The sequence below is a fragment of the Sorghum bicolor genome, chromosome 3, assembly GCF_000003195.3.
Source record: "Sorghum bicolor cultivar BTx623 chromosome 3, Sorghum_bicolor_NCBIv3, whole genome shotgun sequence".
In the NCBI taxonomy this organism is placed as follows: domain Eukaryota; kingdom Viridiplantae; phylum Streptophyta; class Magnoliopsida; order Poales; family Poaceae; genus Sorghum; species Sorghum bicolor.
This window is the reverse complement of record NC_012872.2, coordinates 5,728,155-5,740,416: the sequence shown is the minus strand read 5'-3', so window position 1 is coordinate 5,740,416 and position 12,262 is coordinate 5,728,155. Positions and strand designations below refer to the sequence as shown.

Below are 12,262 nucleotides of genomic sequence, written 5' to 3'. Positions count from 1 at the left end.
AACCTATGGTTAAACAATAATTATCAAATACAAACAAAAGTGCTACAGTATTAAAATAAAAAAATGGATGGCAAACCACAAGAAATTGCCACACGTACGGTTCTTTTTTTCTTCTACAGAATTTCCACAAGCTGAGTCTTTCAGTACTGCTTTGGATGGAGAAATATTGAACCGCTAACCAATGACGACTGCAGGTCTTTGTGGAGTGGACAAAGCATTGACTTTTTGTTTGTGTGAACGTGGTTGACAGTTCAATGTGGGCAAAAGGAAGTACGTAAGGCACTATTTGAATCTCATGGTTAAAGTTTAGTTGACTACTAAATTATATATCCTTTTAGCACACTTATATTAAATGAACTAATGATTTTTTCTGAGATTGGATAAACTTTAGACAGTATTTTAGGCCTTCATGCAGTGTTGTCTCGACTGTGAATCCAAACATTAATCTAAATAATCGCTGATTTGTTGTAAAAAAAATACTATGCAATGGGTGACGAATTCAGCCCAAGCGAACAGGTTTTCAGTCTCCGTGGGAGTGCCATTTTCCACACGGCGCGCATTCAGCATTTCGTTGACTCCAAGGTCTTGTTTAGTCCACGAAGCAAAAAATTTCGCGACACTGTAACACTTTCGTTTGTTTGTAGTAATTATTGTCTAACCATAAACTAACTAAGTTCAAAAGATTCGTCTCGTCAATTCCGACCAAACTGTGTAATTAGTTTTTGTTTTTGTCTATATTTAATATTTCATACACGTGTCTAAAGATTCGATGTGACGGAAAATCTAGAAAATTTTTAGGTTTTTTTTTTTTGAAGTGTGTCCTGCATACCACCGGCAACCACGCACGTCACGGCGTCCTAAAAACCAAAAACTTTTCAAAATTTTCTATCACATTCAATCTTGTGATATATGCATAAAGTATTAAATATAGATGAAAACAAAAAATAATTGCACAGTTTGCCTGTAAATCACGAGATGAATCTTTTGAGCCCAGTTAGTCTATGATCGAACAATGTTTGTCAAATAAAAACGAAAATGCTATAGCACCAAAATCCAAAGAAATTTCAGAACTAAACAAGGTGGCTGCAGCATGCACATGCCAGAAGACCAATCATCACTGACCCCGTTGTTTTGTTCCTCGCACTGCCCGCGCCCGCTGGAGAGTGCAGAGGCAACAGGCATGGCACCACGCACGCTGAGCCTGCTGCTCCTGCTGACGCTCGTGGTGGCCGCCGTTGTAGGAGCCGGAGCCGACGACGAGGCCGCGCTGATGGCCTTTAAGTCCGCGGCGATCGCTGGCGGCGGCGGCAGCAATGGCGACGCGCTTGCGTCGTGGAACAGTAGCAGCGCCGGCGGATTCTGCAGCTGGGAGGGGGTGACGTGCGGGACCAGGCACCGCCGAGTGGTGGCGCTGAGCTTGCCCCTGCACGGGCTGAGTGGAGCACTCTCGCCTGCCGTTGGGAACCTGTCGTTCCTCACGACGCTCAACCTCAGCTCCAACGCATTCAGCGGTGGCATCCCCGACAGCCTCGGCCGCCTCCGCCGCCTCCAAGAACTCGACCTGAGCTACAACGCCTTCTCAGGCAAGGTCCCCGCCAACCTGAGCTCCTGTACCAGCCTGGTGCTCATGCGCCTCCGCTTCAACCAGCTCACCGGGAGCGTGCCCCGCGAGTTCGGTGAGAAATTGGTGAATCTCATGGTGCTCAGTGTATGGAACAACAGCCTCACCGGCACCATCCCGGCGTCACTGGCCAACCTGTCGTCGCTTAGCATCCTGTCTCTTGCGTTCAACCAGCTCCACGGCACCATCCCGCCTGGCCTCGGCGGCATCCAGGCCCTCCGGCACCTCGACCTCAACAACAACCACCTCTCTGGCGAACCCCCACACTCCTTGTACAACCTGTCTTCACTCGAAAGGTTTCAGATCAATGATAACATGCTCCATGGCAGAATTCCTGATGTCATAGGCAGCAAGTTTCACAGCATGCTGGAGCTTGAGTTTTATGCTAACCACTTCACCGGGTCCATCCCTGTTTCACTCTTCAACCTCACTACACTGCAGATGCTTGACCTCTCAGAAAATTGGCTCCGTGGATATGTGCCTAGTGCAATTGGAAGATTGGTAGCTCTACAAAGCCTATCGTTGTACAGAAACCTGCTACAGGCAGATGGCAAGGAGGGCTGGGAATTCATCACATCCCTCTCAAACTGCACCCAGCTCACGCAATTTGAAATCGGCCTCAACGCCGGTTTAACTGGGCAGCTGCCAAGTTCAATAGCGAATCTATCTAGCCTACAAATGCTCCGCTTTGATGGATCTGGGATCTCAGGAAGCATACCATCAGCCATCAGCAGTCTGCTCAACCTACAAGTCCTTGGTATGTCAAGTACTTTCATATCAGGGGTTATTCCAGAGAGCATTAGCAGGCTGGGAAACTTGAGTGTGATAGATTTGTTCAACACTGACTTGTCAGGCATCATTCCTTTATCTATTGGAAATCTCACAAGGTTAATTGTCTTTGATGCACATCATTGCAACTTTGGGGGGCCAATTCCAGCAAGCATAGGGAACATAGAGAATCTATGGACGCTTGATTTATCAAAGAACTTCCTCAATGGTTCAATTTCCAATGAGATTTTCAAACTGCCATCCCTTGTTTATTTAAACTTATCATACAATTCATTATCGGGACATCTTCCTTCTGAAATGAGTAGTTTGGGGAACCTTAACCAACTAGTTCTGTCTGGGAACCAATTGTCTGGCGAGATACCTGAGAGTATTGGGGAATGCACTGTGCTGCAATATCTTGGATTGGATAATAACTCATTCGATGGGAGCATACCTCAAACTCTGAGTAACTTAAAAGGTCTAACTGCACTCAGTCTGTCCATGAATAAATTAACTGGTGCTATCCCAAGTAACATTGGAACTATCCAAGATCTTCAAGTGTTGTATCTGGCACACAACAACTTGTCAGGGCCAATCCCTTCACTCCTACAGAATTTGACAGCATTATCAGAATTAGATCTTTCCTTCAACAATCTGCAAGGAGAAGTGCCAAAGGAGGGTATCTTCCGATATTCGACTAACTTTTCAATCATTGGGAACAGTGAGCTTTGTGGTGGATTACCTCAACTTCATTTAGCTCCATGCCAGACAAGTCCCATGAAAAAGAACAGAAAAGGGCAGTTGAAGCATCTTAAAATAGCTCTAGCAACAACTGGTGCACTATTGATCTTAGCTTTCTTTATTGGACTCCTTCAGTTTATTAAGAACAAACTTAAACGAAATCGTAACCAACCCTTACCACCAATAGTTGAGGAACAGTATGGAAGAGTTTCTTACCATGCATTAGCAAATGGGACGAATGGATTTTCAGAAGCCAATTTGCTTGGTAAAGGAAGCTTTGGGGCGGTCTACAAATGCACTTTGCAGCCTGAGGAAACTGTTACCGCAGTGAAAGTTTTTAACCTTCAACAATCTGGATCCGCTAAAAGTTTTGTGGCTGAATGTGAAGCATTGAGAATGGTGCGTCACCGTTGTCTCATTAAAATCATCACGTGCTGCTCAAGCATGAATCACCAAGGTCAAGAGTTTAAGGCATTAGTTTTTGAGTTCATGCCAAATGGTAGCTTAGAAGGTTGGCTTCATCCAAATTCTGATATTCTTACTATGACAAATACTCTAAGCCTAGTACAAAGGCTAGACATTGCTGTAGATATCATGGATGCTTTGAACTATCTTCATAATCAATGTCAGCCACCAATTGCTCATTGCGATCTCAAGCCAAGCAACATCCTTCTTGCAGAAGACATGAGTGCTCGAGTTGGAGACTTCGGCATATCACGAATTCTTCCAGAAAATGCAAGTAAAATCCTGCAAAATTCAAATAGCACGATTGGAATAAGAGGCTCAGTTGGTTATGTTGCTCCAGGTAACAGAAATATCCTTTGTTGTTTCCTTGTAAGATGCTCCACACAGCAGATGAAATTGATGGTCACTAATCAAATACATTTGCTGATTTTGTAGAGTATGCTGAAGGCTCTACTGTCTCAACTATTGGTGATGTGTATAGTCTCGGTATATTATTGCTTGAGATGTTTACTGGAAGGAGCCCCACAGATGACATGTTCGGAGACACAGTAGATTTGCATAATTATGCCGAGCATGCGCTCAGCGAAAGAATCTTAGATATTGTTGATTCAACAATCTGGCTGCATGTAGAGTCAACGGATAGTATTATAAGGAGCAGAATTAAGGATTGCTTGGTTTCTGTCTTCAGGCTTGCCATATCCTGCTCACAGCTTCGTCCAGGGAATCGAACAGTGATGAGCGATGCAGCAGCAGAGATGCACGCCATCAGAGATACATACCACATTTTTTGCTGCTAGCTTGGCATCAAACAATGGATTTACAGTCATTTGCAGGCGCAGGGGTCAAGGATGGAGGTAGACAGGATATGCTATAGATGTACCTGAAATAAATAAAGCCATAATATGCTCAGATTCGTTGTTCTTTCCGTAAGATTGACAACGAAAAGTTATGTTGATTTTACCTTATTAATAACATATTCCATGTTTGAAGGCCCGCAGCAGGCTTACACTTACCGAACATCCCTCAAATAAATTGTGAAGGAAAATATAAAGATGACTAAGTTTCGACATATATTTCAACGGTTAAGGGTTCAGAATAACCACCTTGAACAAAAGAAGTAAAGTCTCCACCGAATTTTCATGGATAATCAAGCAGGCAATATTAAGAGCTCAAACCAACAGTATGCCACGGGAAATACAGCAGGGGAAGCCCCCACTGTAGGATTTTATTAAATATAAACAGAAACCTGTACAAAAGATGGAGAAATAACAACAAACCAACCAGCCGGAGGGCTGAGGTAGCCACGGCAGGAAGGGAACCACAAGCCAAAAAACAGGAAGGCCTAAGAGAGATCTAAACAGAAGAGAAAAGCTACACGTTTATCATTTCTCATTCTAAAAGCCTGAAGTTTGGTCTCTTCACAGAAGAGGTTTTTCCAAGAGAAAGAAGGCTGGCCTCTGTTCCTTTTGGTTTTCAAAGTATTAACAGTGATGGAAGTACCCTAGAGAAAGTATTAACAGTGATGGATGCAAATGTAGAGATGAATGCAACTAAATTGTCAGTTAGAAGGTGAACACTGAAGAGGAGTATTTTTTTTTTAACATGTAGAGAAGCTGTGTATCATTTTATTAAGAAGAAAAGGGAGTCTAGGTGGCTCATACAACCCCTTAAAAGGGCATGACCACTACAGCAGAAATCACCAAAAACAAACTAGGCCTTGTCTAGTTCCGAAAAGTGAAAAGTTTTCGGTACTGTAGCACTTTCGTTTGTTTGTGACAAATATTATCCAATCATGGACTAACTAGGATCAAAAGATTCGTCTCGTGATTTACAGCTAAACTGTATAATTAGTTTTTGTTTTCGTCTATATTTAATGTTTCATGCATGTGCCACAAGATTTGATGTGACGGGAAATCTTGAAAACTTTTTGGTTTTCAGGGTGAACTAAACAAGGCCCTAGTAAGAAATGTCCAAAAAACAACCACTAGTCATGGCCATAAGCTACAGCCCTTTGGGGTCCACCATACACCACAACTTAGCCTCATCCGTAATATCCTGAATGATGTAACTAATATTGGGCTGACATCCCTCAAATACAACCATTTCTATGCTTCCAAATACACCAACCACGTCCACCAGTCCGACCAATGAGAATTGTATGTTCTCTGTCATTACTCTCAGAACATCATACTCAAATAAACAACCAAGAGAAGGGATAACAATACAAGGTGCAGGCACTGAGATGCATGATATCAGAGATTCACGCCTCAGTTTTGCAAGATTTCTCATGGTGGAGCATGGAATAAAAATAACTCTGCAGTGCATGATGCCTCCAGTTGAGCACTTAACGGCAGCTGAAATAACTGAAGATGTATATGAAGCTTTAGCTACACCACCCTTTTTTCTTAAAGTAACTTTAGATGTCTATGGAGATTTAGCTTTATCACATTTTTTCTTCTTAAAAGTAGGCATTCATTTACAGCAATACAGCGGATGTCAAGCACTCAGTAAACATGTTGAAGTTGGACAGTAAAAAATCTAAGCTGAACAGCTAAAATCCAGAATTTATCTGTTGTCACTATGCCTCTTATTTGTAGAGGACCACTAAGATGTATCATGTATGTCCTATCATTTTGCATTTGTTTGCATCGGATATATGCAAGTATAAAATGACATTTAGTAAATGTGTCAAACACATGAAATACAGGATTTTACTGGTCCTCACTATGACTCTTTTGTAGAGAATTGTCAATAAGATATGAGCAACCCTATGAAAGCTGAAAATTTCTCGTACCACAAAAGCCCAAACTAACCCAGATCCGATGAACTGAAGCATGCAGCAGATACTCCATAAAACAACAAACAAACGAGCTGGTGGAATACCTCTGCTTCACTGGGCGTCACCATGAACCACACAGCAAAGTACAAAAATGAGGTGTTTCTAGAAATTTAAATTATGTATGACTGCTGGGAATTGCAGTTTATGTGGTGGATACCTCAGCTTCACTTGGCTTCATGTCCCACAGTCGTAGTCAAATCTCTCTCACAAGGCTAGAAGCAGTAGTGCAGTATTTTTTTATTTTTTTTTTGCCTCTATTCCACTGATCTGCAAGAACATCACAGAAAGGCGGAAGTGCCAAAAAAAACCCTGGAGTAATTGAGGAAAAGTATCAGAAAGTCTTGTACCAAGCATTATCAAGAGGAAAAGTTTCTTGCTGTCTCAATCAAGTTTTCTTGGGAAAAGGTAGGGCATGGTCTGCGGATGCACCTTCAAAGTTTGAATGGTGAGGATGCAAGTATAGTTGATTACATGTACCAGCATGACAAAGGAACTACTACTGCAGAAATTTCACATTTATAAGCACCGCAGGAAAGAGTTAACCTAGCAATGCCAGTAGCAAGACACAACACTTCTTTTCCAGAGATCTGACGCATAATAGACTACTAGCTCTTTGCATAGTAATCATCAATTGACATCAAAGAACAAACCAATCACACTGGATTGCACTATACAAATGTAAGACATGGTAAAAGACCAGCAAACGGTAGAAACCATAATTACTCCAAAAATTGCACAGTCCATAGCACTAAACAAATTTCACACTTCAAAGTGCATTAATTCATAAACAGTCCAGCCAGGCAGTATCTTTTCACAAAACAATGATAAGTTTCATGCAAGGCAGTGAAGGCACAATGCAATCAGAAACAAAGTAGAATAGGGACCATTATTCCAGTGAAGGCACATCAAAGGAAGACAATACATCTCTGCACAGATTTGAAACAAACAGTGGACATCAATGCTGACAGTTGAACAGGATGAATATCTTGCCATCTGTTTTGTTTTGTACGGGTAGTTTGTGAGCAACAGAAGATTGAAACAAAAAGAGAATTCATGTCCATGAAGCTGACATTCAGAAGAGTGTCTAACAAAGATGCTGTTAGCTTCACATCCATGATTCCATGAAGCTGATATTCAGAAGAGTACACAACAAATAGGTTGGTGGAACATGATCCTGTGATAGAACAAGGTAATCAAGGTATTCAGTTAGCATATCTTTACTACAGTTATGTTTCTCTCAAACATCATCAGAAAATTGTAAAATACCAATTAAATTTTACCAGTGATTTCAAAATTTGAAGCACCAAAATAGCAGAAGTGCAGAACAGCAATGTCCATACCAGAGTCCATAACTCCATATACTACCGCACAAGTGATGATTAAAATCTACTGCATCTAGGTAAACATGTACCAAGATTGAGATCGTATAAACACAAAGTTCAAATTTTGTAGCCCTACAGAATCACATTTCAACACACTGGCAGACAAGTATTTCAACTAGAAACTAGCAAACGGTAACACACTTGTCACAGTTTGGTATATAGTTGTTCACATACAATTATCATTTCATTGCCAGCAATATGATAGTTACAGGGTAATAGCATCGCATCCTGCCAGAAATCGAATGTAGAACAACCACCGCGACTAATGAAGATCATAAACAGTAATTCCAAAAGCACCAAAAGTTCACCACAATTCTTACCAAAACCCAACTGCACCCAGACCATCAATCCATTCCCAGCTCCAACATCCAACCACTACTGCTACCACTATCAGTACTAGATAAACTGGGCGACATCTACCAACGCCACCCAGTAGCTACTGCCACCAACCTAAGATGAGGTGAACTTGGTAACGGCCTTGGTGCCCTCGGAGACGGCGTGCTTGGCGAGCTCGCCGGGGAGGACGAGGCGGACGGAGGTCTGGATCTCCCTGGAGGTGATGGTGGGCTTTTTGTTGTAGCGCGCGAGCTTGGCGGCTTCGCCGGCGAGCTTCTCGAAGATATCGTTGATGAAGGAATTCATGATGGACATGGCCTTGGAGGAGATGCCGGTGTCGGGGTGGACCTGCTTCAGCACCTTGAAGATGTAGATCTTGTAGGTCTCCACCGACTTCTTAGCCTTCTTCTTGCCCTTCTTGTCGCCCCCCTCCTTGCCGGCCGACTTGCCCGCCGGGAGGCGCTTCTCCGCCTTGGGCTTCTTCCCCGCCGGCGCCTTCTCGGCCGCGGGCTCCTCCTCCGCGGGCTTCTTCGCCGCCGGCTTCTTCTCCGCCTTGGGCGCCATGGATGGATGCGGCTGCTGGGGTTTCGCGGTGGCGTGCGATGTGAGGCTGCGGCGGGGAGGGATTCGCTTTCGCTCGGTCGATTTCGATGGAGAAAGAGGAGAGGGGTGCGGCGAATTTAACGGGACGGAGCAGCTGGTGGTGATTGGTGGAAGGGCCGGTGCCGCGGATGGCTGACGTGGATGGCTGCGATGTGTTGATCCTGTCGCAAATGGACGGTGGAGATGGGTTTTGGCGCGGATAGTTGAGGTGGTCAGAGCATAGGGCGGGAGGAGACGGAGGGAACTGGCTTTCAGCGCGCAGAGTGGGGTGGGCCGGTCGGCCTTTCTCTTAGCAGTTGGTTTCGGCCTGGTCCAACTGTCTAATGTGATACTCCTACAGAATACACCTCCTCCATTTCAAAAATTATATATAGTTTTTTTTGCTTAACTGTTTTGGCTTTTGCTATGCAATTAGATATAAACTATATTTAGATGCATAATAAAAATAATATAAATCTTAAAAATAAAATATCTTATCAATTAGAACGAAGGGAATAGTACTTTATTATACAACCATTATGCAACTTTTATATAAAAGAAAACAGCCAGTAACTGTCTAGTGTAAATGTGTAATATACTAATAATATTACTGCAATATACATTCTCAGCATTTACTAAAATAACATTTGAACTTATTAGCCAGAATCAACCATACTTTTCTAGGCACAGAACAACGTTTTTCTCTTGTAACAAATCAACATTGGCCACAAAAACGATTTAGCGAACAGTAAGTACATCGTACTCTCTCTATCCTTGAAAGCTTCAATTTCAGCTTCAATTCCACAAAGCAGTGCGATGGCCAAAAAAAATCAGAAGATATATTTGAGGTCCAGATAAAATCATTCCGTTGCAAGTAGTAACTATATAAATGTAAGCCGTAGGAACCATAATTACTCTTACTCCAGAACTTACACAGTTCCAGAAGTAAACACATTTCACCATGCTTCAACATAACAGGCACACTATATTTCTAACTAATGACCACAAGTTCCAATCAACCACTTAAAAGCTTAACCAAAAAACAAAGTAACCACAGAAATTTTATCAACAATATCAAAACAGGTAACATCCAGAGTTCAAAACCAACAATATGGCAATATGGATAAGCGCATAATCCAAGGATTGCACCAATAATAATTTAGAAATATTTGGATCATGTCATTGGGCTTGCTCATCATGCTCCAACTCCAAGTAAGGCCTTGTTTACTTCCACCCCAACACTCAAAATTTTTCAAGATTCCCTGTGACATCGAATCTTTAGACACATACATGAAGTATTAAATATAGATGAAAATAAAAACTAATTGCACAGTTTGGTCGAAATTTACGAGACAAATCTTTTGAGCCTAGTTAGTCTGTAGTTGGACAATATTTACCACAAACAAACGAAAATGCTACAGTGTCACGAAATTTTTTCCAACCCGAACTAAACATGGCCTAACACCCCAGATGAAGCATTAGTCAGTGCATGACACAGTCACGATGAATAACACAAAAAATAGTACTCCTGGAATTTAGCTGATAGAAGAACATCAGTGGCTGGAAAGACATCTCTGCAAAATGAATAACAATGAACATCAATGCTGAAGGTTGGACTTGGACAGGATGATAACTTACCAGCTATCTTGTTTTTTTTAAGGATAGCTTGCAAGAAATGGAAGGCTCCATGCAGCTGGGATTCAGAAGAATGACCAACAAACATGCTGCTCGAATATGAACCTGAGATAACAGGAGCCAAACAAGTAGGGATGCCCAGCCTATACATGGGTTCTAGTGCTAGCCAACTTGCAACCCAAAAAAACAGCATATCTTTTCTACATGTTCCTCAATGACAACAGAAATATTCTAAATATCAAGTAGATTTACCATTGATATCAGAATTTGAAGCTCAGAAGCTCAGAACTCAGATTAGCAGAACAGCAATTGCCATGACATTGTCCATAGATCACAACTTCCTACACTATCAAGCTTCCAGAGAGGAAATGACGCCTAAATTGCCTGTGCATGTTCATTCCCTCCTGGCAAATGTGTCAACAAACCTTAATATGATATCCAACTTTACGACACTTGGATAACATTTCCCACCTCAACACACTGAGATACTTTAGCTAGCAACCATCAAATGCACAACACGCTTGCTCCAGACTTGACATAAAGCTTTGCACATGGAATCATCAGTTCACTGTCAGCAACATGATAACTACACATTAAGAGCATCCATCCTGACAAATCAAAAATAGAACAAGCACTGTGACTATTCTGGATCATGAAACAGGGTTCCAAAAGCACCACCATAATTCTTACCACAATCCATCTACACATAGATCAACATCCAACCATTTCGAACCCCCACCAGCTACTACTACAGGTAGCAATATCACATAAACCGAACCGAGCCACATCTACCTACACCATCCAATCTAAGATGAGGTGAACTTGGTAACGGCCTTGGTGCCCTCGGACACGGCGTGCTTGGCGAGCTCGCCTGGGAGGACGAGGCGCACCGACGTCTGGATCTCCCTGGAGGTGATGGTGGGCTTCTTGTTGTAGCGGGCGAGCTTGGCGGCCTCGCCGGCGAGCTTCTCGAAGATGTCGTTGATGAAGGAGTTCATGATGGACATGGCCTTGGAGGAGATGCCGATGTCGGGGTGCACCTGCTTGAGCACCTTGAAGATGTAGATCTTGTAGGTCTCCACCGACTTCTTGGCCTTCTTCTTGCCCTTCTTGTCGCCGCCCTCCTTGCCGGCAGACTTGCCCGCGGGGAGGCGCTTCTCCGCCTTGGGCTTCTTCCCCGCCGGGGCCTTCTCGGCCGCGGGCTCCTCCTCCGCGGGCTTCTTCGCCGCCGGCTTCTTCTCCGCCTTGGGCGCCATCGATGCTGTGGGGGTGAGGCTGCGGGGACGGAGGGATTCGCTAGCTAGGTCGATTTGAGGACGGGGAATTTCGATTGCTGCGAGGAGAGGCGTGGGGTGCGGTTTTATTTATGGAATGGAGCAGCGGTCTCTGATTGGCGGAGGGGTCGGTGCCGCGGATCGGTGGCGTGGAGGGGCGCGATGCGTTGGTGCCATCGCAGAACGGCAGAGATGGGTATTGACGCGGATTGCTGACGTGTGTAGCCGGGAGGAGCCGGAGGGAACTGTGCGTTTCGGCGCGCTGGCGGTTGGTTTTGGGTCTCGTTTAGTTCCAAAATATTTTGCAAAATTGATATTGTAGTTTTTTCGTTTGTATTTGACAAATATTATCCAATCATAGACTAACTAGGCTTAAAAGATTCGTTTCGTCAATTTCGACCAAACTGTGTAATTAGTTTTTATTTTTGTCTGTATTTAATACTTTATACATATGTTTAAAGATTCGATGTGACAGAGAATCTGAAAAATTTTGCAAAACTTTTTGAACCAAACAAGGCCTTGGCGTCGGAGCGTCGGTCTCGGTCAGGCCCAACAGTCAGTGCGCTAAGCTTGTTTGGTTCACCCTCAAAATCAAAAAATTTTCAAGATTTTCCGTCAC

The 12,262-nt window shown here is 43.3% G+C and overlaps 2 protein-coding genes across 3 annotated transcripts; one reads left to right on the top strand and one right to left on the bottom strand.

Annotated features, from left to right (window-relative positions):
- LOC8075146 (probable LRR receptor-like serine/threonine-protein kinase At3g47570) lies at window positions 1,012-4,580 on the top strand. Its single transcript, XM_002457287.2, has 2 exons — window positions 1,012-3,935; window positions 4,031-4,580. Exons 1-2 carry the CDS (start codon window positions 1,091-1,093, stop codon window positions 4,390-4,392), a joined length of 3,207 nt encoding a protein of 1,068 aa, XP_002457332.2. The 5' UTR covers window positions 1,012-1,090; the 3' UTR covers window positions 4,393-4,580.
- On the bottom strand, window positions 7,967-11,721 carry LOC8075145 (histone H2B.1). Of its 2 annotated transcripts, XM_021456901.1 has the most exons (3): window positions 11,192-11,721; window position 9,650; window positions 7,967-8,632 (listed from the first exon to the last, which is right to left on the bottom strand). In XM_021456901.1, the coding sequence occupies exons 1-3, from the start codon at window positions 11,623-11,625 to the stop codon at window positions 8,267-8,269; spliced, it is 801 nt and encodes a 266-aa protein (XP_021312576.1). In that variant the 5' UTR covers window positions 11,626-11,721; the 3' UTR covers window positions 7,967-8,266. The 2 variants fall into 2 exon arrangements, with proteins under 2 accessions (XP_021312576.1, XP_002455185.1); XM_002455140.2 differs by lacking the exon at window position 9,650 and having other exon boundaries at window positions 7,967-8,704; window positions 11,614-11,695.

Bases quoted from the DNA above. Each gene is read 5' to 3' on its own strand.
- LOC8075146 (XM_002457287.2), top strand. From the start codon at position 1,091: ATGCACATGCCAGAAGACCAATCATCACTGACCCCGTTGTTTTGTTCC. The intron at 3,936-4,030 runs GTAACAGAAATA...CTGATTTTGTAG, and splicing joins AGTTGGTTATGTTGCTCCAG to AGTATGCTGAAGGCTCTACT.
- LOC8075145 (XM_021456901.1), bottom strand. From the start codon at position 11,625: ATGGCGCCCAAGGCGGAGAAGAAGCCGGCGGCGAAGAAGCCCGCGGAG.